The sequence below is a fragment of the Andrographis paniculata genome, unplaced genomic scaffold (genome assembly GCF_009805555.1).
Source record: "Andrographis paniculata isolate CXL003 unplaced genomic scaffold, ASM980555v1 Contig78END, whole genome shotgun sequence".
Lineage (NCBI taxonomy): Eukaryota > Viridiplantae > Streptophyta > Magnoliopsida > Lamiales > Acanthaceae > Andrographis > Andrographis paniculata.
In genome coordinates, this window is record NW_026137615.1 from 4,724,988 (window position 1) to 4,744,774 (window position 19,787).

The 19,787-nt window shown below is 42.0% G+C and overlaps 6 protein-coding genes across 7 annotated transcripts; 2 read left to right on the plus strand and 4 right to left on the minus strand.

The window, feature by feature from the left end:
• Positions 1 to 169: 169 nt before the first annotated feature.
• On the minus strand, positions 170 to 2,753 carry LOC127239863 (rop guanine nucleotide exchange factor 7-like). Its single transcript, XM_051258210.1, has 7 exons — positions 2,223 to 2,753; positions 2,011 to 2,127; positions 1,693 to 1,922; positions 1,339 to 1,620; positions 807 to 1,166; positions 598 to 735; positions 170 to 511 (listed from the first exon to the last, which is right to left on the minus strand). Exons 1-7 carry the CDS (start codon positions 2,449 to 2,451, stop codon positions 302 to 304), a joined length of 1,566 nt encoding a protein of 521 aa, XP_051114167.1. The 5' UTR covers positions 2,452 to 2,753; the 3' UTR covers positions 170 to 301.
• Positions 2,754 to 5,411: 2,658 nt separating this feature from the next.
• Positions 5,412 to 7,929, plus strand: LOC127239541 (uncharacterized). The gene is made up of 5 exons (XM_051257741.1): positions 5,412 to 5,981; positions 6,074 to 6,409; positions 6,510 to 6,774; positions 7,095 to 7,208; positions 7,287 to 7,929. The coding sequence occupies exons 1-5, from the start codon at positions 5,682 to 5,684 to the stop codon at positions 7,403 to 7,405; spliced, it is 1,134 nt and encodes a 377-aa protein (XP_051113698.1). The 5' UTR covers positions 5,412 to 5,681; the 3' UTR covers positions 7,406 to 7,929.
• A 723-nt stretch (positions 7,930 to 8,652) lies between these two features.
• LOC127239759 (copper transporter 2-like) lies at positions 8,653 to 9,391 on the minus strand. Its single transcript, XM_051258061.1, has one exon. It carries the CDS (start codon positions 9,242 to 9,244, stop codon positions 8,807 to 8,809), a length of 438 nt encoding a protein of 145 aa, XP_051114018.1. The 5' UTR covers positions 9,245 to 9,391; the 3' UTR covers positions 8,653 to 8,806.
• Positions 9,392 to 10,746: 1,355 nt separating this feature from the next.
• LOC127239760 (phosphatidylinositol:ceramide inositolphosphotransferase 1-like) lies at positions 10,747 to 13,871 on the plus strand. 2 transcript variants are annotated; one of them, XM_051258063.1, is made up of 12 exons: positions 10,747 to 11,483; positions 11,581 to 11,670; positions 11,936 to 12,022; positions 12,110 to 12,178; positions 12,271 to 12,351; positions 12,519 to 12,590; positions 12,727 to 12,787; positions 12,883 to 12,985; positions 13,059 to 13,154; positions 13,241 to 13,287; positions 13,372 to 13,478; positions 13,563 to 13,871. In XM_051258063.1, exons 1-12 carry the CDS (start codon positions 11,451 to 11,453, stop codon positions 13,650 to 13,652), a joined length of 936 nt encoding a protein of 311 aa, XP_051114020.1. In that variant the 5' UTR covers positions 10,747 to 11,450; the 3' UTR covers positions 13,653 to 13,871. The 2 variants fall into 2 exon arrangements, with proteins under 2 accessions (XP_051114020.1, XP_051114019.1); XM_051258062.1 differs by having other exon boundaries at positions 10,747 to 11,670.
• Positions 13,872 to 13,900: 29 nt separating this feature from the next.
• LOC127239764 (uncharacterized) lies at positions 13,901 to 15,081 on the minus strand. The gene is made up of 3 exons (XM_051258068.1): positions 14,827 to 15,081; positions 14,397 to 14,723; positions 13,901 to 14,294 (listed from the first exon to the last, which is right to left on the minus strand). The coding sequence occupies exons 1-3, from the start codon at positions 14,906 to 14,908 to the stop codon at positions 14,131 to 14,133; spliced, it is 573 nt and encodes a 190-aa protein (XP_051114025.1). The 5' UTR covers positions 14,909 to 15,081; the 3' UTR covers positions 13,901 to 14,130.
• Positions 15,082 to 16,494: 1,413 nt separating this feature from the next.
• On the minus strand, positions 16,495 to 19,134 carry LOC127239721 (O-fucosyltransferase 19-like). The gene is made up of 5 exons (XM_051257999.1): positions 18,616 to 19,134; positions 18,083 to 18,188; positions 17,909 to 17,994; positions 17,730 to 17,818; positions 16,495 to 17,610 (listed from the first exon to the last, which is right to left on the minus strand). Exons 1-5 carry the CDS (start codon positions 19,132 to 19,134, stop codon positions 16,539 to 16,541), a joined length of 1,872 nt encoding a protein of 623 aa, XP_051113956.1. The 3' UTR covers positions 16,495 to 16,538.
• Between the last annotated feature and the right edge of the window lie 653 nt (positions 19,135 to 19,787).

Below are 19,787 nucleotides of genomic sequence, written 5' to 3' on the forward strand. Positions count from 1 at the left end.
TGGGATGTAAAATGGATAATGAATATGTGGCGTTGGTTAATGAACATATACTTCCTTCGCTTCATGTTCTTTGTATATGTCCGAATCTCTCTGTTCTGAAAGTTGTCTGAACTGAAGAGCAGAGTAAGCTTCAATTGAATGAAACCAAATGAACACAGGGAATTGGGAATGATTGAGAACCCTTTCGTTGTTTAATTAGAATAACTTTTAGTGTTCTTTATGCACATTCACATACAAGGAAAGAAAAAACAAAAAAAAAAAGAATCAAATTCCAGACAGGTTTGGCAATAAATTGAATTCTTCATTCTTCCAGGCCACTGGATGACTCCTGCGATGGCGACGCAGAGACATCCTGAGTTTGAGTCGAGCATGTGTCCGAACTCCTCGTCTCCTTCCCCTTCGTGTCTGTGCTCAAGTAATCCGTCAAGATCCTTTTCAAACCGAGCACGCCGGAGGAAAGCTTCCGGCTTTGGATGTATGGCGAAGTATCTCCCTTTGCTGGACTTATCAGCTGCAGTGGTAAGAACAACTTAGGTAAAACAAAAAGGTTGTCTGAAGCTAACATTGTCCGAGGGGATGATGAATTCGATAACTGACCCGAGAGAGTGAGATGAGTGGATCTGAATGCTTCGACAAGTTGTCCACGTACAGAAGATCATCAATGCGCGCCACGATGTTGAACGCGAGGCTCTCCAGCACCCTCGAATAACTCTCGAGTATGGACTTCCCAACATCCTATATATTTTCCGGTTCGAATAAACTCTTACATAAAAAGTTAATGCAAATAAGTGGAGAGGATCATCGACCTTGTTGTACTGGATTTTGCTCATGTCCAAGGCTGTCTGAGGCAGACCAGGGAACCGCTGCTTCAGCAAGAGTAGAAGGCTCTCGGCCCTGTCCGCCTGCAGCTCCCTCTTGTCTGCGTCGCTCACCAAATCCTTAACCATTTCCCACGATGACTTGGAATTCATGCGGCGACTGCTACGCAAAGGCTTTGCGGTGCTCGGTCTTCTGCGCCAGACTTGGACAGCAGCCTCCACTTTATTAGCAATCTCGAGAGCTTCGTGATCGGACGACAGGTTGAGGCAGTCGAGCAGATAATCTGGCGAGAATTGATCAGAGCTTATGCACCTGTGGATAAGATCTCCCAAACTCATCCTTCCATTCTGCAGCAGCAAAGCAAACGAGCCATGTTGAGATATTTTAGTTATTTAGTTTTAGATTAGATTTAGTTGTTTTATATTCATTAGGTTTGTTTGTTATGCCTATTTATCTTTATTTTCGTTGTGAATAACAATGCAATCCAAACAAAAATGGACGGATAGGATTCGACACTACCTTGGGAAGGGCCTCTAAGTAGGAATCCGGGACGTCCATTTCAGCCAAGGCAGCCTCGTTGATCGCCATTGCAGCTTTGAGAATCTGGTTGGCGCTTTCCCGCCGGTGTTGCAGTGACTTTCTATCTTCGGGCCTCAGGCCGCCGGAAGGGACGCGAGGAACGGGAAGCCACCATTTGTGTTCTTGCCGGAGAAGGGCTTTCCCGAATGAGGACGAGCCATCGGTTACTATTCCTTTGTCCACGTACCAAAACTCTGAGCTTTCGAAGCTGTCTAAAATGTCCTGATGAAGAAAGAGGAGTTAGTTTCGAACAAATCAAATTAAGAAACATACAGCAATATTCTTACAACTTACAAGCAGCATGTTGTCTAGTTTTTGCAGGGCGGGGAGGTTGATGTACAAATCGGAGCGAGGCCTGAGAGTCATGACCTCGAGTTTTGATCCGTCGGGGAATGTCTGGGAAGAAGGGAGGAGTTCGACGATGTGATCACTGACGCAGAGGAGCCATTCCATTTCTCTTTTCCACATTAGCTTCTTCTCTGGTGGCAAGGGCTCTAATCGCCAGACTTGTCCGAAGAGTGTGGCTAAGGAATCCATGGATGTGAATGTTAGAAGACTGAATTAGAGGAATGAATGGAGAAATTTCGTAAAAGATACTGAAAATTGACTGACCGCAGAGGTTGGTGATGGCATTCGAAATAGCAAGAGCAGTGCAGACTCCATTGCCGCAGCCGGACATGTCTTCACCAAGCAGCAGCTTTGAGAATCGTTCTTTCATCATATCAGATTCTTTTAGGGCACGCACAATTACAGACAGAGGAGACATTTTCAGACATTGGTACTGCTAGTGAAAACAATTAAATTAAAGAAGAATCGAACTCTACCTGTAAGATTCTGCAATTTCCGGGCATCATCGTCGGATACGTGGAGATCAGAAGAATGATGATCATTGGAGATGACAGTGTTGCCGTCATTCATTAGTGTATCGGATGTGCAAGAAGTACTTCTTCCCTCAAGAACATCTTCGTTGTCCCCCATTTTCAGCGAGAGAGAATGAATGAATGAATGAATCCCTAGGAATTCGAATTGCTTGCTGTTGCTGGTCACCACCATTCAATTTCCATATCCATCTGGGCTTCTCTGCTAAATGATGGCCGGGGTTTTGTTGGGTTCTGCTGAATGACCACAATTTGATGTGACCTGATGATGTGCTGTTTCTAGATATCGAGAGAGAGAGAGAGAGAGAGAGAGAGAGAGAGAGAGAGAGAAAAAGAAAGGGTTTTGGTTTTTTATTATTCTTAGCGGTAAAGTTGAAGGTGTCGGAAGTTTTTTGAACGCAAGGAGTAATGGAAACAATAATTATTCCAAGGTAATTGCATGAATGAATGATGGGTGAATAAGTGCCCACAGAGATGGAGATGAAATGAGCATTTAGAGAGAGAAAAAAAAGGGAGTCTTGAATGCTGGAATAGTTTCTTTAATTGGGTGTTTCCTCCACATTAAAAACTCATTTCTTCAAGACAACCAAACTTGAGCGAGGAGGTTGAGGTTGTCACCCTCACACTTATGGCCATCATTGCCCTCTAAAAGTAATTGGAATTCATTCATAAAAACCCTTTTTTTTTCAAGTTTTACTGCCCAATCAATCACTTGAAATTTGATCCAAGATTAAAACCACAGTAACAAGACCACCTCGTATTTTTACTTGTCAGAATTCAGAAATGGCATTCTTGGCGAACCATTATCATATAACAAGAGACAAAACTCATCATGTTCACTGGCTGGTCAGTGCCCATTTCTTTCTTTCTATCTACAGACTGATTAGGACATCTGAAGACGACGTAGGTACGTCTTGTCCCTGTAAAAAAAAAAAGCCAATTCCATTTCCCCCAGTTAATGGACAAAAAGAATTACTACTAGTTAATTGATTAATGGTGTGTAATCAGTACTTGTTCTTGCTTCAAATGACAACACTTTTTTTCTGTTCTCCATTGATTAAATAGGCCTCATTGATTGGAGACTTCCCTTGTAAGGTGTCTATATGGGTTTGCTTATGCAGCCATTAGTGCTGGTAGTTCTAACTGAATAAATACAAAGACAACACCCTCCCAACAACCATTAATTTGTTAGGTCACTCACTTTCATTTCATTTTTTTCTTTAATTTTTTTTTTTTTTTAAAAAACTAAATAGGAAAGGGGAAAGTCGTTATGTACCGTTTGATTCAGTGATGATTGTTAATGTTCAGTGTGTTATTTTTTACATAGCCGTTGAAGCTTTTCTTTGAATTTGAATACGTTTGGTGGTCCTTCAAAAGACACGTGACCCATATATAATAAGTAAGGATTGCTTTCCTTGGTAAAAAGTTGCACTACTTTTAAATTTGTCTTACTCTGGGCTTCCTAATGGGCCTATACAGGTTTAGCCCGTTTAGAAAATCTCCATTGAGATTGGCCCAAACATGATCTATCCAAAGTCAATTTAAATTGCTAACTTTTTTTTATTAGTGTTTTGGTTGTAGGGTTTTTGCGGCTTTTTACCATATCAAAAATATTTTCCAAAATAAATAAATTATTTATATTAAATTGAATGTATATTTTTTTTCTTTATTTTAATATTTCAGGTCTGAAATAGCCTATGAAATATTTAATATTGATCCAATCCAGTAACACAAGTCACACGATAGCATTTTATAAATGTAAAGCAAAAAAGCCAAAAATAAAATAAAATAAAATAAAATCCAGTTCTGCTGCTGGTATTAAATTAAAAAAATTAATTATATGTAGTGGAGGCAGTTTTGCTGAATTTTAAGTAGTGCGAGTTAGTTGACCAAAAAAGTGAAAATTGAGGTGGTGCGGGGCGCCAAAATCTTTGAAAAGAAAACACACATTTGGGTCCAAATCAAATCAAAACAAAACGTTTACTAAATAACATATTTGGATTTCGTATACAAACAAACAAACACACACACACAAGTTGAAAATGTTGATATTTAGGACGAGTCGAGTCGAGACTGAAATTAATATATAAATGAATACTAGTATAATATATGTCTGCCTGCAAAATTAGCTGATTGATTATTCCACATAATCGTCACTCCAAATGCACACACTCTATATTTGATTAATTTAATTTAATAAGTTGTACGTTGATTAATTAGGTCGATGCTATGTAGAAATTCATGTTAGATTGTCCTTGATTTCATTTCTTTTAATCTTTTCTTTTTTACAATTTAATTACTGCAAATATAAATATATATATATATATCTCTTTGAATTTCTACAGCGACCATATTCCTAATAAAAAAAAATTCGTTATTATATTATTAGATGCCGAATTTGTGATAAGTAGTAGTAGTAGCAGTAGTTAGGTTGCTCTGATGTCCCATTGAGTGCGTAATATGTTCGAAGAAGCTTATAATAAAAAATAATCAATAATTGAAAGAGGTCACCAAGAAAAACAAGGGCAGTTTCGTCACCCTAATTACTACTTACTTGCATGCTAAGGCTAAGCACAACCCGACGGGATGGATAAGCACGTAATAAATAACATCACTATTTTAATAATAATCACTACAAATTCAGGCAATTATATCATATGAAATTCCAAGAAGATAAAAAAAAAACACAAGTTAATATATTTATATAATAACAAATTGCAATTTAGTATATAAATATATTTCCGTATCTTCCAGACCTGCCGTGAATCGTTCTTCCACTAGTACTAGTACTAGTACTAGTAGGCGCTAACACGTTTTCTCCACGCTATTGACCATTCATCTTCTTTTAATCCAAGGAATTTGTCATCTTAATAAAAAATATATAACAAAAAAAACAAACAGATGGGTCGCAGTCACAGTCACAGGGATGTTTGAAGCGGGTCCCACCAGCCTGATCTGATCTGGCATTGCCGGGCCGTTTTCCAACAATTCCTGCCTGCGAGTGACAACACGCGCCCCTCGACCCTCGTTGATGCGTGAATTTATGACTAGTGCTGACTGCGGAACTGTGCAGACTGCAGACTGCAGACTACTGATGGTGAGCTCTGGCGTTATATACAGCCACTCCCCTACGCATTGCTTTTCTGCACACCAAGCGTCACCTTTTTCATTCGTTCTCTCTCTCTCTCTCTCTCTCTCTCTCTCTGTAACTGCTGCTGCTGGGTCCGATTGCTCTGCTCCACCACTTCTGTGGTGGTTATAATTGCACAGCAGCACGTCCCACCCCTCAATCCACGCTACTCCACTTTTGGAACGCCCGCCTTCATATTTTAGGGCATCGTGTGTGTGTTGAACGCTCTCTCTCTCTCTCTCTCTCACTCTTACAAGGAAGAAGCACGTATTGTGATGGCGCAGGAGTTGGATGATGACTTGGAGTTGTGGCTACCGTCGGAGTTTCTTACGGACGAGGACTTGCTAACCGACTTCAAAACCGACCGTTGTGGATCGAAGAGTACGGACGATGGTAGGTGCGGACTCGGGAGTTCGTTTGGAGGCGGTTCGAATCTCAGTTCCCCCGTTCTGTCCGCCGCCGGGATGACGGAAACCGAGAGCGACGAAGACGACTTCATGGCTGAGCTGAACAGGAAAGTCGCTCGCTCTACTTTGCGAGACGACTCCAGTTTGCCCCCCGAGAAAACAGCAGAGGTATCTATCTATCAATGATTCCTTCCGTCCTAAGCTTATTTGATTTACAGTGAAATGACTATTTGGGATATATTTTGTTTTCATTTTTGAAGGTCTGGAAACTGCCGGGTTCGCCGCAATCAACTCTTTGCGGTTACCGAAAACCTGTTCCGAAGGGAGACTCGAACTTTGTGTCGCGTGCTTGCTCACCTCCGGATGCGAAAGATGTCCAGCGATGGGAACTTCTGTGTGCAGCAGCAGAGGAGGCTGCAAGGATGCGGATGATTGAAGAAACGGCGGTGTTTTATTCGACGAAGCTCTTCGGACAACCGTCCAAGCCCAGGTTCATCCCTAAATCGCAACAAAGCCCTAGTCCAGTCCCTAATTTTTACCGGAATCAAAATCAGGCACCAACGCACCATACTTATCACCAGTTGCAAGCAGCTCGTGTAAGTACCATCTTCCTCCTGCATTTCCTCTCGTTAATTTTAAGTCGACAAAGGAATGACGACGACGTCCTAATTTGTGCTTGGCTTCCTATATATCCAGTTTCAGCAGATGAAGAAACAGCAGCTGATGAGGAATGCCGAAGTCATGGGGTTCCAGAGTGGAAGGAGGAACGGCCTGTCAATGTCCGGTTGGACTAGTCTGCAACACTCTCAAATGCAGCAGCAGCAATGGCACCATCCCGCTTCAGGGACAACAGCGGTTTTTCTGGGAGAAGTCGGGCAGAAAAAGGAACGAATAGGGACGGGCGTTTTCATGCCAAGAAGATATGGCTCGAACTCCAGTACTGAGCCACGCAAGAAATCAGGTCCTCCACAATCCTTCCTCGACTGCGCAGTCTAATAATATTGTTAGCAGTTGCATTAATGTATGGAATAATGTTGTTCTTAATTCGTTGATGATATTAATTCGCTTTGGCTGCTGATCACATGGGTGTCTTTTTATTCTTGCCATTCAGTTCAATGCTCTGTCTGTCTGGTTCCTATATATGTTCTCTTTTCCCATTAATGTTCTACTCCCCCCCCCCCCCCCCCCCCCCCGATTCTGTTTGTTTTGTTGTGGGGTTACTTTCTCGTTTTCCTTTCACATCTGATCCTGATAGAATTCGTGAATTCCTATGTGCAACAGGTTGCTCCACTGTTTTGCTTCCGGATAAAGTGGTCCACGCCCTGAACCTGAAACTGGACCCCATTGATGCCAGGGGCCATCCCAAGCCACACGGACATTTCTCCACCGAGCTTGGTAAAGAATTTCTGTATGAAGCTGAATTTGACTAATAGATATATGTCGTGTCTTGATAACACAACCCACATTATTCAGATGCTGCTGCATTGAAGCAAACAAGTACAGCTGCTATGCCCAGGAGCGTCGGACCCCCTCACCAGCCTCAGCCAGTGGTGAACCAAGAACTCCAGCTACCTCTAGAATGGACTTACTAGCCAAGGCCTATGGTCAAATTTCAGACCGGTGGTAAGTCAGTCAAACATAAGTGGGGTAATAATTAAGGGTAAAGTAAGATAGAAAATGGGCGTAGATTATTATAGTAGATGATATAGTATTAGTATAGTTAGTAGGTGATCATGATGATCCTGAAAGTAGTAGTAGGGAGGATTATTAATCAGTGAATAAAGTTGCATTGGGGCAAGAATCTACCCTCCTTTTTATCTCAATGCCACCAAACAGATTAGGTTGTTGGTGCTATTTTGTCGCGATGTGCAAGAAAGTGTAGGGTTGGCTTTATCTGTGGTTTTTGTCTGGAAGCAAAACAACTGTTTGCCTACTTTTGTGTACTATGCTTCTTGGCCGTCATTGCCATTGTTATCAAATTTTATTATTCTACTACACTAACGGTGCGCTAGGAGACAAGTGAGGAGTTGTTACACGTCAATATTTAAATAGCAGAAGCCGTTCTTGGCCTTAACTTGTTTTTTTAGTCCACAAGTCTTGTAATAAAATGCTTGTTATTAGTATTACCTCCCCAAATATGAGAATAACTTATTATTATAAAAAAAACTTAAATACACATGTGTATGCTTATTTACCAAATCAAGATAGCATAGCAGGGCGTGGTAGCTTACCCAACTCATCAACTTATCAATTACGTGCATCAACCGAAAATAATCTCTACTTCCATTTTACCAGCAACATTCCTATTGTCAATTACCACCACATTTGTACCTGTCGATAATATGAATACTATAGCTATATATTCAATATAAAAGTTGTGTTTACAATCTCACTAAAAATGATTAGTGTATCAAGAAAAAGATATATAGATAAGATAGATTATATGCGTTGGCTTTGGGGCTGTCTATGATAATAATGGGCTGTATGTCTTGGTTGGGCTAGATTGAAACTACTTACGAGAATGGGCCGGGGCTGGGCTTGCAGCAATTAAAGCATGTGTGTTCTTTTTTGTAAGAAAGTAAAATGGGCCTGGCCTAGGTCTGTCTCTACTCTAGTGACTAACGACGAACAACTACAAGTGTGGCAGGCAGAACAGAACAAAAAGAGAATCGAACCCTATTCCCCTAAAGGATAGCAAGAACGAATATCATATCATATGAGATGAGTCGATGATAATGTCTCGAAAGTGACCCCATCGACGGAGAATAATAGTAGTCGTACTAATATGGATATTCAAGACTTGCCTCTCGAGTTTTAATTAATTCGCAACACAAAAGTGTAATATAATATTAATTTATTATTGATCATATGAATGTTCAAAACTTATATACAGAAACCAGAAATATTCAAGGATGTAAGGACGGAGACTGATTGGAGACGTAGTAAAAATTTATATATATAGTTAATTAATCGGTTCGGGGCAAGGCAACAAATCAGGGGCTGTATTCCGCGGCCCTAGCGACCGCCGTCAGCGCCCTGAACTTGATGAGGAAGCAGCCGAGGGCATGGCCGGCCACCGCCGCTATAAATATTCCGATATTGAAAGACATAACGGCGAGCATAACCAGGTAAGCTAACCCCATACGGACGCCGTACACGGCGGCGTGGACCAGTGCTCCCGCCGCCGGGCTTATCTCTCTGGGCTTCAGTCTGGGGACCACCGACAGGACCTCCGCCGCCACGGCGAGCAGGAACACGACTGCGAGGGCCAATACATACATGCCGAGGCGGCCGGAGCCAGGCCAGCCGGCGAGCAGGACCACGACGTCCTTCCCCCAGAAGAAGCTCATGTGCATGGCGGCCATCATCCCTCCGCCGTCGTGGGCCGGTGGAGACATGGGCATTGGCATCGGATCGTCCTGTGGCGGCATATATATCGATATTCCTTGTTCAGCACAGCACAGCACACAAGAGAAAATCTGTTGGATTTTGTTAATTTCAGATTGGGAATGAATTATAATTGAGAGAGACGTAGAGGGCAGGGCAGTCCCCCTGTGGCTGTGGAGGATATGGTGTCGTGTATGTATATAATACAAATACAAGGATGGATTTGGGAAACGAAAAATATATGAGTGCCAAGGATTCCAGGCTGTCACTTTGTTTTCCTCGTCACTTGAGTTCAGACAAGCTAATAGTTTCCAATACTGAAATCGGAATATATGTATTTGATTAATTATTCAAAAACACGCCATATATAACAATCCATTCTTACAAGAAGTAGATACTAATTATTATATAGTATCTATAATAAATAATAATTAAGCTGGTATGTATATAGCTAGCCATGGACGAGGATGTTCTTGGGATCCTTCTTGGGCAGGGTGACGGTGAGGAGTCCTCCTCCATTAATGTCGAGGTCGAGGGTATAGTTGAGATGATGGGCATCGGAATTCTCCGGCAAGGAAATGGCCTGGAAGAATCTGGCCTTGCTCTGCTCCATGTGGTACCAGCTGTTGTTGTGGTGGTGGTCGTCGTGTATCTCTTCCTTCTTCTCCGCCTCCTTATGTCCTGTGATTTTCAGAACCTTGTGATTGTTGTTATCTGATTGGACTAGTGTGAGGTTGATATCATCCTTGGTCATTCCTTGAGGAAGACTGGCCGTGAGGATATAGGCCTCCGGGGTGTCCTTCCAGTTCCGGTAATTATGAGGCTGCTGCTGCAGCCGGCGGAGGAGCTGCTGCTGCTGCTGCGGCAGGGACGACGGCGGCCTAATGGTACTGGGGATCATGAATGGAGGAGGAATAACATGATTGTGATTATTATTATTACAATTGTGTGGCATGGGCATGGGCATGGGCATAGGCCTCATCAGCTGTTGCTGCTGCAGGTGGTGGTGATCATCGTCGTCGTCGGAAAAAGGATACCAAGCGTCCATGGAGAAAGATCCCCCCTGGACATGATGATGGGGTTTGAGGGTTGGGGGAATATGAGACATCAATTTAGTTTGTTGTTGCGGAGATGAAGATGAAGATGAGGTGATGAGAGAGAGTTGCTTGTTTGTTTATAAAAAAGAGGTGTTACAGTCAGTCAGTCAGTCAGTAGTGTGAGATGAGAATAAGAATTTGGGCTTCTGGAGACCTTTTAGCTTTTACCCAAAGATGGTAGCTAGCTATTTAGCATACACAGCAGAATGCAGAATCCATGACACGACGTCTTTAATAAAGATAGATGCTGAGGATGACGATCAGAAATACATAAATAAATAATGCTAAGTGTTTTATTATTATTATGATTATTAGAAACATTAATGGAGTATAACAGTAACAGTAATAGTAATAGTAATAGTAATAGTAGTAGTAGTATTATGATATAGTTTATAGTATTTTTATGTATTATACGAGTTTGATTGGGTATAATATAAATAACGTTGTTGGGATATACTGTCATATCATATGCATGGCAGTAACTAATCCTATATCTGTTATACAGATAAGAACAAAATATTATCATTTATAAGAAATTATTACTATTACTATTATTTTGATTATCCAATGCTTAGAGATTTCAAATTTCGAATATTAATATTAATAATTTTTGTGCTTGTGCTTGTGCGGTGCGAGGCCCAACTGTCCTCCGTCTTCCACTCGGGATTGCAGATCGTGGCAGAGAGCTAATTGGAGTGGGGGGTGAATCCATGGATTCAGATAGACATCCACACACACACACACACACACAAACACCTACACCGTAGAGGAGCAGGACGAGAGGTAAGAAAATCACAATTATTATTGTTATTATTTACTGCCCCATTTCCGAATTTTAATCCACCCAAGCCAGACGGGCATTTCATAGTTTTCCCTCAACAAACTTGGAGAATACCTCGCATTCATCTTCCACCACCACTGCTTTCCAAATTCCCTTCTGCCTCCCTGGATTTGGTACCATTGGAGGATTTTCATTCCATTCGTTTTTTTCGTTCAATAATATATGATACATGCATAGAGGGATTTGTTGTTTGAAACTGGGGAGGATTGTTATATATATATAAGGATTACGACGACGATCATTATGATTCTCGAAAGCATGTCTTTTGTGATATAATGGCATCATTGCTATTGGCTGTTGTTGATACAAACGATGTCGTTTTATGTTGGACGCGAGGCTTCAAAGGTTCGACTTTTCTCTCAATACATACGTACATACTGCCTGTGATTTGCTTTATGACGTTTGTTGTTTTTATTCTTCTGTCATTCTGAATTATGAAAAGTTGTGGAAGAGAGTTTGTACGGAGACCACCATAGAAATCAAACTCCTTGCAGAAAACTGGAAATATATTTTAGGGGGTATCATCTGTCAGGTTTGTTCCTTCCTTCATATTCTAAAGACTTACTTTCCACAGATAGTTTGGCAATGATATAGTGAGCCCTGAGAAATTAATTGTTCACTTATCAGATAGCTTTCTATGCCTTTCAATCAACCATTGCCTCTAAGTGCCTTCTTAAATGTTTCTTGCTGTTGCTCTCAGTGAACGATTTTCTTTGTTGTAGGCATTAGATTTATTGTCTACTGGGATTTAACTGGGTTCTAATACATTCAAAATCTGTAATGTCTTTGATCATCAGTACATCCATGGGCTTGCTGCTCGAGTAGTTCACTATTTACATCGACCGGGACCTATACTTCAGGATGCTGGCTTCTTTCTTCTCCCGGTATAGCTGAAACTATGAATGATAATATGTCTCGCATTCCTTTGATCTATATGTCTTTTTTCTTAAGCTTTGTCGGATTAACTTTAGGAACTTGGGCCGGACAAAGCATACATCAGTGAAACTGTATTCGCCACTATTTTTATATCTTTTGTCTTGGTGAGTCCTCGTCCTGCTTGACACTTGTTTCATAATAATTTATTTTTAGTTCATGGATAAATCTCTAGGTATTTGCTTAATTCTACATGCAGTGGACTTTCCATCCCTTTGTTATGAAGAGGAAGAAGATCTACACTGTCTTGATATGGTGCAGGGTTCTGGCATTCTTAGTTGTACGTACAAATCTTTTATCTTCTCTTTGGTCTTTGATGGTTGATTGCAATGGTTAAAAATCTTTTATTAGTGAAAAAGGATTTTCGATTTGATAACATAATCAAAAACAGGACAAATGTACTGATTCTTTGTCTTTGTGGTTCCTTTGTTTGCATACTTTGTGTAGGCTTGCCAATTTCTTCGAATCATCACCTTCTTCTCTACCCAGCTCCCCGGTCCAAATTATCATTGTCGAGAGGTAAAAAATTTCAATCCACATTGATGTTGGTTGTTGGCACTTTACTTCTTTAAGATTGCTGTCATCATTTATATATATGTAGTCTTTGTTAGCCGCTGTGTAATTTATGCTTGAAAATTTGTTCTGAATGATGAAGGGATCAAAGCTTGCTCGGCTGCCTTGCCCTGATAGTATTTTAGAGGTCCTGCTAATTAACTGTAAGCGACAGTTACCTTGTTAGACCCCTGTTAGGTGTTCTTATGCCAATGAAACATCCGACACCATGTTTATTAGAACTATTGTGGTTTTGCAGTCCCTAAGGGAGTGATTTACGGCTGTGGCGATTTGATATTTTCTTCTCACATGATATTTTCACTGGTCTTTGTTCGGACATACGGCAAATATGGAACTAGAAGGTACTTCCATTCTTAGTTCGCGTCTTGACTTGAACTTTGTATCTTAGGCTTTGATTAAAACATACACACACAGGTTTGTCGAGTATTGCGCCTGGCTATTGGTTGTGATGCAAAGCTTGTTGATCATTGCATCCCGAAAGCACTATACTGTTGATGTGATCGTTGCATGGTAAGTCATCTTTCAAGTTTTCGAATCTGCATTTTCCAAGAAAGAAAAAAACTTATTGATCATCTAGCTAATATTTTCATACGCAGGTACACGGTTAATTTGATAGTGTTCTGCATAGACAAAAAGTTGCCAGGTTTGGATAGATTAGATTAGCAGCCTTATCTGTTTTTCTTTTTGGCTACTGAAAGCCTGACCTGGATTACATTTGTTGCCGCAGAGCTGCCTGATCGTTCGAGTGGTTCTGCGTCGCAGCTGCTCCCGTTGAGCAAGGATAATAGGGCTAAAGATGACACTTACAAACTCCTCAATGGAAACTCTGTTGAGGTATGGTTTGTATTCTGTCGGGGTTCTGTTCTTTGGAGGGACTAAATATATATATATATATGTACGTATGTTGGTTTATTTTAGGTTCAGAGAGCAAGAAATCAGAGCAGCAACTCAAAGCTTATAGAGAAAGGAGGAAATGTGGTGCACGATGGTGTTGGCAATGGTGTGTGATTTGCAATTGGAATTCAAAGTTCATTCGTTCTCTCTCTTATATGTTGTGTCTGTCTGTCTTGTCTTCTTCCTTCCATTGTCTGCCAATTTGTGTAGATACATACATAGATAGAGACAGATAAATTACGCTAACACTGCATTACTCGATGCCATGCCAAGTCCAATTGTATAAATTTCCTTATTGTGTCGAGTAATAACTTCGAATTTTTGTTTTCTTGATCGATACACTGCTGCTGCTGTAAATCCAATTTCAGAACCAACAAATAATGATAGATAAATAATAAATAAATAAATAACTAGTATTATTATTACAACTCAAAACCATAGGAATAGAAAGGATGACGAAGAGGCCGCACAACTTAGGAAGATAAGAACACATATATCGTCGTCGTCGTCATCGGTGTAATAATTAATTAATTAATTAATAAACAATGAACTCTGCCAAAAACAGACCAAAGCAATTCCGTGTTTATTATTATTAAAAGGCAGAGGGTGGCGGCGCCGGAGAACCGAAGACGGGAGCGGGGGTCGGGGCGGCGGCAGTGGCGTCAGCAGAGGCGGCGGCGCCGCTGCTCAATATCGCCAGCATCTCGCGGTGGGGGTTGGACCTATGCTTCTCGCACAGCGCCGGCAGAAACACTCCTGAAGATAATTAATTAATTATATATGAGCACTAATTAATTATGCAATAATTAATGAGGTGATTATATATACATATATATGAATTTATTAAATGGTACGCACCTTCGCCGGCGGCGAGATTGAAGTAGAGATCGACAATGTTGCGGCAGTTATCGTAGCAGGGCGGGGAGCAGAGCTTGGCGACGAACTCAGGCTGGAGGAGGGCGTCGGAGGAAATTCCGACGGACTGACGGTCAACGCCGCAGGCGGCGACGCAGTGGTCGGTCTCTATGTAGGCGGCGAGTCTCTCGACGACGACCTCCGACGAGGTGCAGGTGTACTCCAAGTTCCCCTTGTCATTCCGGTAGTTCTCGAGCACACACCTCTTCCCCGACGACGCAACCGCCAGCGTGCAGAGCCCCGCCGGCAAGTTGTCGCAGATCACCTCGCCTGCCATATCCACAACATACATAAATATAAACTATATTAAATACTAATCTTGAGCAACATAGAATAATAGACATGCAAAATTATATGGTGCTTAATTAATTACCTCTAATTTGTTGAAGCTGCATCAGGAGAGAAGAGAGGCCGAAGAAGACGATGAAAGCTGGGAGCTTCATGGCAGAAGGCATGTCTTTCTTGCTAATTGTAATTAGCTTAATGAGTTTGTTCTTGATGAAGATGGATGGATTTGTGTGTATATATGGAAGCACGGCACAGCACAGGTACCCACCTAATTTGAAGCAAAATTGAATTGAATTATATGTGGTTTTTAATGCACAGAGGCTAACGTACGTAAGTGGAGGGAGAAGAACATCAGCTTATATATATATATATACATGTACATATGTCAACTAATTACGGATCGGCGTTGCCCTTGCCCATTCCGACTGGTCTAGAAGGTAGGCCTAGGCCAGCTAATATACGTACGTATCATTTTTTGTCCAATTTCCTATTTTTCAGTATGTATGTGTTTGTGTGTATGTAATTTGACCATTATCAATTAATTTGTCGGTATTTATTTAATTTTTATACATATGTATATGTTATGTAGGCACCGGCAGGCACGTCCATTCTAATTTTTCTATAGACGCGTAGTTGAAGTTTCTACACAGACGTTTACATTCTAATTCCATAACTAGTGAATTAATTACGCGTAACTATTCTACTTTTCGTCTTACACACACACACACACACATACACGTGGTTTGAATGATAATATTATTATTATTATACGGTAAAAGAGAAGTTTCTGAATAGAATAGCTTGCATCAATCACACTACTAGTATTCGTTTTTTTATTTTCTTTTTCTACCCAGAAACTTAAAGAAATAATAAAAAAAACAAGAGTTGCATTGGGAAATTTATTAATGGACAAAAAGCGAGGACTTGGTAAGCCAGTGAGTCAGTCAGTCTACGTGCAAAATATTGGAATGGGGTCTAGGTTGACCTGAATGATATGTGAATATTGGAAATCCACAAATTAATGGGAGAGGCTCCTACCTACAGACTACAGTCCCCCACGTCACAAATTAAAGTCATGCACGTCGTAGAACTAACTGTATACATACATGCATACATTCGTTGAATAATTCTTCTTCAGTTTGTTGGAGAAGAATCCTCCTACTATTTAATATTTATTCATTCTGACTTTGCTTTGAATTCATCATCTATATAGGTAAATGTAATATTAATTAATATAATATAGTATAAATTACAAGCTCGATTCAAATTTCAAATAGGGGTGGATTATGGTGCTGTATATTAATGTTTTACTACTGCCGTATATTTAAGTGGCGCTGTAACAGCAATAATATGTAGCGCTCATAATTTAAAATAACAGCTGCTGCTGCAGCTGCAGATATACAATAAACAATAGTGAAGCAGCCCAGAATTGATTGATTGGGATAATTAACTATATATAATAATGTTGGATGGATATACAATATACTTTACCACTATATATATATATATATAATTTCAATTCCATGCATGCCTGCCGTCATTCAACTATGCATGTATTAATTAATTAACCAGTTTTTTTGCCCTTTTCATTGATCTGCCTGCATTTATATATATATACTCATTGTTTAATTATCTTATTACCCATCTTCTAATAGTAATTAGTATTGTGCTCAAGAAAACGAATCAATCAAAATCTCTAACTAATCATAATGTTATCCATCTGCTGCTGACTACGTAACTCATCTCTGCACTTCACAGAAATTAAGAATCAAAAAGTACAATAACAATATTAAGTAATTAATTAGTGGTGGTGGTGCTGTCCTCGTCTCGCCGGCAGAGACAACCTGGATAAGGGTTGGCATAGAAGTTCTCCTCCAACCGCGGCGACTCGCCGGGCCGCCGCAAGCTGGGCGCCCCGAGCCTGTCGGCGTGCAATCTCTTCACCTCCGCCGCGAATTCGTCCCACGAAATCGACCCACTGTCCAGCATGTCGACAACCCTGACGAAGTTGAACCGGTCCGGTTTTATGGTCCGTCGGAAACCCTGGAACATCCGGTGCCCCTGCACCACCTTCGCCATGTTCCCGTCGTACGTGTACACAAACACGTCGCTCTCCAGCGCCACCACGTGGTCCACCGCCGCCAGCCGGTTCTGGTGGCGCCGCAGCGGCTCCAGCTCCTCGGGAGTAGCTAGGGTCGAGTGGGTGAAGACGTTGGGGAACTCGGCCTGGAAGGCCTCCATGCTCCGGGGGGCGCCGTAGATTTCTCCGGCGACGATGTACACGGTGGCGGAGGCGGGGTAGCCCATGGCCTTGAGGAACAGGGCCGCCTCCCGGGGGGTCATCGGGCAGCCGCCCTCGAGGCGGCGCTCGCCGGCGTCGATGTCCTTCTCTTTCCAGTGCTTGACGCGGTATCGCATGTCCCGGAGGTCCCGGGCCTCGGGATCTGAGAGGTTGTGGGTGCAGCCGGTGAAGGCCAGCATGTCCTTCTCGTAGCGGAGGTGGAGGGCGATGTAGTGGGGGTCCGGTCCGGCGGCCCGGAGCCTCCGGACGAGGGTGTCGGCGAGGCGGTGGATGGGGGGAGCGTAGCGGAGGGCGTGGTAGTTGGTGCGGCAGCGGAGGTGCTGGATGGAGGGGGGGAGGCCGTTGTTGGCGAGGCGGGAGTCAGTGTGGGTGAAGCGGAGGAGCTTCCGGCGCCGGAGGAGCCTGAGGAGGTGGCCGCGGTAGTAGGTGGGCTTGGACCAGGAGACGGGGGCTCTGCTGAGGGGCTTCAGGGAGGCGTGGTCGGCTGGGAGGTCCTCCGCCACGGCGACCCCGTCTTCCCGGAGGACTTGGATGAAGTGGCGCCACTCGAAGATGTCCTTAAAATCACTAATTAGACCAGACCATATATGATTGTTGTTATAGATTAATGGAGAAATTAAGAAATTGATAATCTGATGTGATATGATCATCCATGTATTGGATGTATAGGGAGGGATTACTACTACCTGGGGTCGGTCCAGAAGCTGGAGTGGTCGAGGGAGGGGAGCACAAGAGTGGCGTTCATAATCTTTGCCACTGCAACCATGTCGCATATCTGCAGCACCACATCCAGTTAATTATCATCAATATTGATTAATTGAATTGGATTGGATTGGATTGGATTGGACTGAATGTTAATTATTACCCCTAGTCGCATCTGATTAAGCCCTCCATTGGCATGCACTAGAATATAACCATTCGTCTGTAAACCACCACCCCAGTCTGCATTTCCTGCACCACCACCAGCGATACACGTATCATGTATATGTATAGATATAGATATAGATATGGATATATAGAGATAGACAGACAGACGTACCAGTTAGGTGAGTCCTGGGGCGACCAATACATTGATAAACATCGTGATCGCTCTTGGGCTTCATCCATATCTCCGATGATGATGATGTTTCCATCTGCTCCTGTTCCTGTAAAACACATGATATCCATCCCTCATGAATTTTCATTGGTTGATTAATAAATGAAACCCTAGTTTTCATTAATTAATTAATTAAGTAAAAACAACCCAATCATATATATCGGCAATTAATTGATGGCATGCATGATTAGAATTTGAGATTGCAGCCGCAAACTGGCCTGACTTTCGATGCATTCTAATTAATTAACGAACCCTAATTTTTGTATGTATATAGTATAAATAAAATGAAATGAAATGATCTTATCTGATGTGAAACTGAACTGATCATATACATACAAAGCCCCATCACTTAATTAATTTATAATCAAATCATTTATATGCATTTGTTTACCGTAAGATAGCTTCAAACTGATTATTACAAATAATAATTAAAAAAAAGACCCAATGAAGAAGAAGAGGAAGAAACAAGGGTTAACCGGAATTTCCTTAATATGATGCCTCGCGGAGGACGAGTCAGAATCGGAGTCCAAAACGGCGTTTTCCGACGAGCCGTCGTTCTTGAGATCCTGATCATCATTAATCTTCACAGCCTCCTCCTGTTCCCCGGCCATCACAGCTGCATTCTGATCGACCTCGCCGCCGAACAAGAAATTCTTGGAGAGGACCGATAGCATCATCATCATCAGAAGAATCGCCAACACCCGGCGGAACAGCGTGGCCGAAGATTTCGCGGTCTTCCTCAAATGAAAGAGGAACCCCTGGACGCGCAAAACCAGACTCTCTGGCAACCTCCTACGTAGCAAAAACCACCGCGGGTGATGGGGAATTCCACCGGCGCCGTCATTGCCTCCTCCCTGCAAGGCCTCCAAGTCGACTTCGCTAATCTTGCTATGGTCTAGGGCGGTGGAGAGAGACGAATAATCTTTGTCGGCGGCATCGGCAACCCTACGGCGTTGGTGCGTGAACGTGGGCGGAGGTGCGGTTGTGAGTGACATTATTATGGGAGGAGGAGGATGAGGAGAGAAGATGATGGAGAGGAGAGGGATGGCTAAGATTCATATTCGATGGAATCAGATAATAGATGAAACACAAACGGATCCAATTAGAAGCTAACTAATTAATCAATTAAAATTTGATCAATCGGAATGGGAATGGGAATGGGATTCATGGGGGATTAGGTCATGATTAACGATGGATCGATCATTATGTGGAGGAGGGTATTGTATTCATTCGCAGAAATCATATGATTAACGATGGATGCGATCATATATGATAATAAGACGATCATATATGATAATAAGACGATCATATGATATTAATTAATCCAGTCAATCCAAGTTGGGTTGGATCATGGATAGGATGGTTCCATCGGTTCTTTAATTTTGGGTCCTTATTTTTCGGACCAGAAAAAACTGCTCACAGGGCCGTGGAGTGGAGGTGGAGGTGGAGCAGCAACTAATTGAGTTGAGAGAGACGGCCAATTCATGGGATGGATAATGGGACATGGGAATCAATCATATATGTTAATCAATAATCTACTGCCAAATAAAGCACAAAATGTATATCGACAAAATACAATATATGACTTGATTTGTTGGTCTGACTTTACCAAAAATACATTCGATTTTACTGTTCTATAAGCCATAAT

Coding starts and splice junctions, on each gene's coding strand:
- LOC127239760 (XM_051258062.1), top strand. CDS start 11,461: ATGTTGGACGCGAGGCTTCAAAGGTTCGACTTTTCTCTCAATACATAC. Junction 12,788..12,882: donor AGAGGTCCTGCTAATTAACT/GTAAGCGACAGT, acceptor GTGGTTTTGCAG/TCCCTAAGGGAGTGATTTAC. Junction 13,155..13,240: donor GTTGATGTGATCGTTGCATG/GTAAGTCATCTT, acceptor TTTCATACGCAG/GTACACGGTTAATTTGATAG.
- LOC127239764 (XM_051258068.1), bottom strand. CDS start 14,908: ATGCCTTCTGCCATGAAGCTCCCAGCTTTCATCGTCTTCTTCGGCCTC. Junction 14,724..14,826: donor GCAGCTTCAACAAATTAGAG/GTAATTAATTAA, acceptor TGGATATGGCAG/GCGAGGTGATCTGCGACAAC. Junction 14,295..14,396: donor CAATCTCGCCGCCGGCGAAG/GTGCGTACCATT, acceptor AATTATCTTCAG/GAGTGTTTCTGCCGGCGCTG.
- LOC127239759 (XM_051258061.1), bottom strand. CDS start 9,244: ATGCCGCCACAGGACGATCCGATGCCAATGCCCATGTCTCCACCGGCC.
- LOC127239721 (XM_051257999.1), bottom strand. CDS start 19,134: ATGTCACTCACAACCGCACCTCCGCCCACGTTCACGCACCAACGCCGT. Junction 17,995..18,082: donor CCCCAGGACTCACCTAACTG/GTACGTCTGTCT, acceptor GTGGTGGTGCAG/GAAATGCAGACTGGGGTGGT. Junction 17,611..17,729: donor AGCTTCTGGACCGACCCCAG/GTAGTAGTAATC, acceptor TGGTCTAATTAG/TGATTTTAAGGACATCTTCG.
- LOC127239541 (XM_051257741.1), top strand. CDS start 5,682: ATGGCGCAGGAGTTGGATGATGACTTGGAGTTGTGGCTACCGTCGGAG. Junction 6,775..7,094: donor TGAGCCACGCAAGAAATCAG/GTCCTCCACAAT, acceptor TATGTGCAACAG/GTTGCTCCACTGTTTTGCTT. Junction 7,209..7,286: donor ACATTTCTCCACCGAGCTTG/GTAAAGAATTTC, acceptor CACATTATTCAG/ATGCTGCTGCATTGAAGCAA.
- LOC127239863 (XM_051258210.1), bottom strand. CDS start 2,451: ATGGTGGTGACCAGCAACAGCAAGCAATTCGAATTCCTAGGGATTCAT. Junction 1,923..2,010: donor TGCCATCACCAACCTCTGCG/GTCAGTCAATTT, acceptor TGGATTCCTTAG/CCACACTCTTCGGACAAGTC. Junction 512..597: donor CACTCATCTCACTCTCTCGG/GTCAGTTATCGA, acceptor TTACCACTGCAG/CTGATAAGTCCAGCAAAGGG.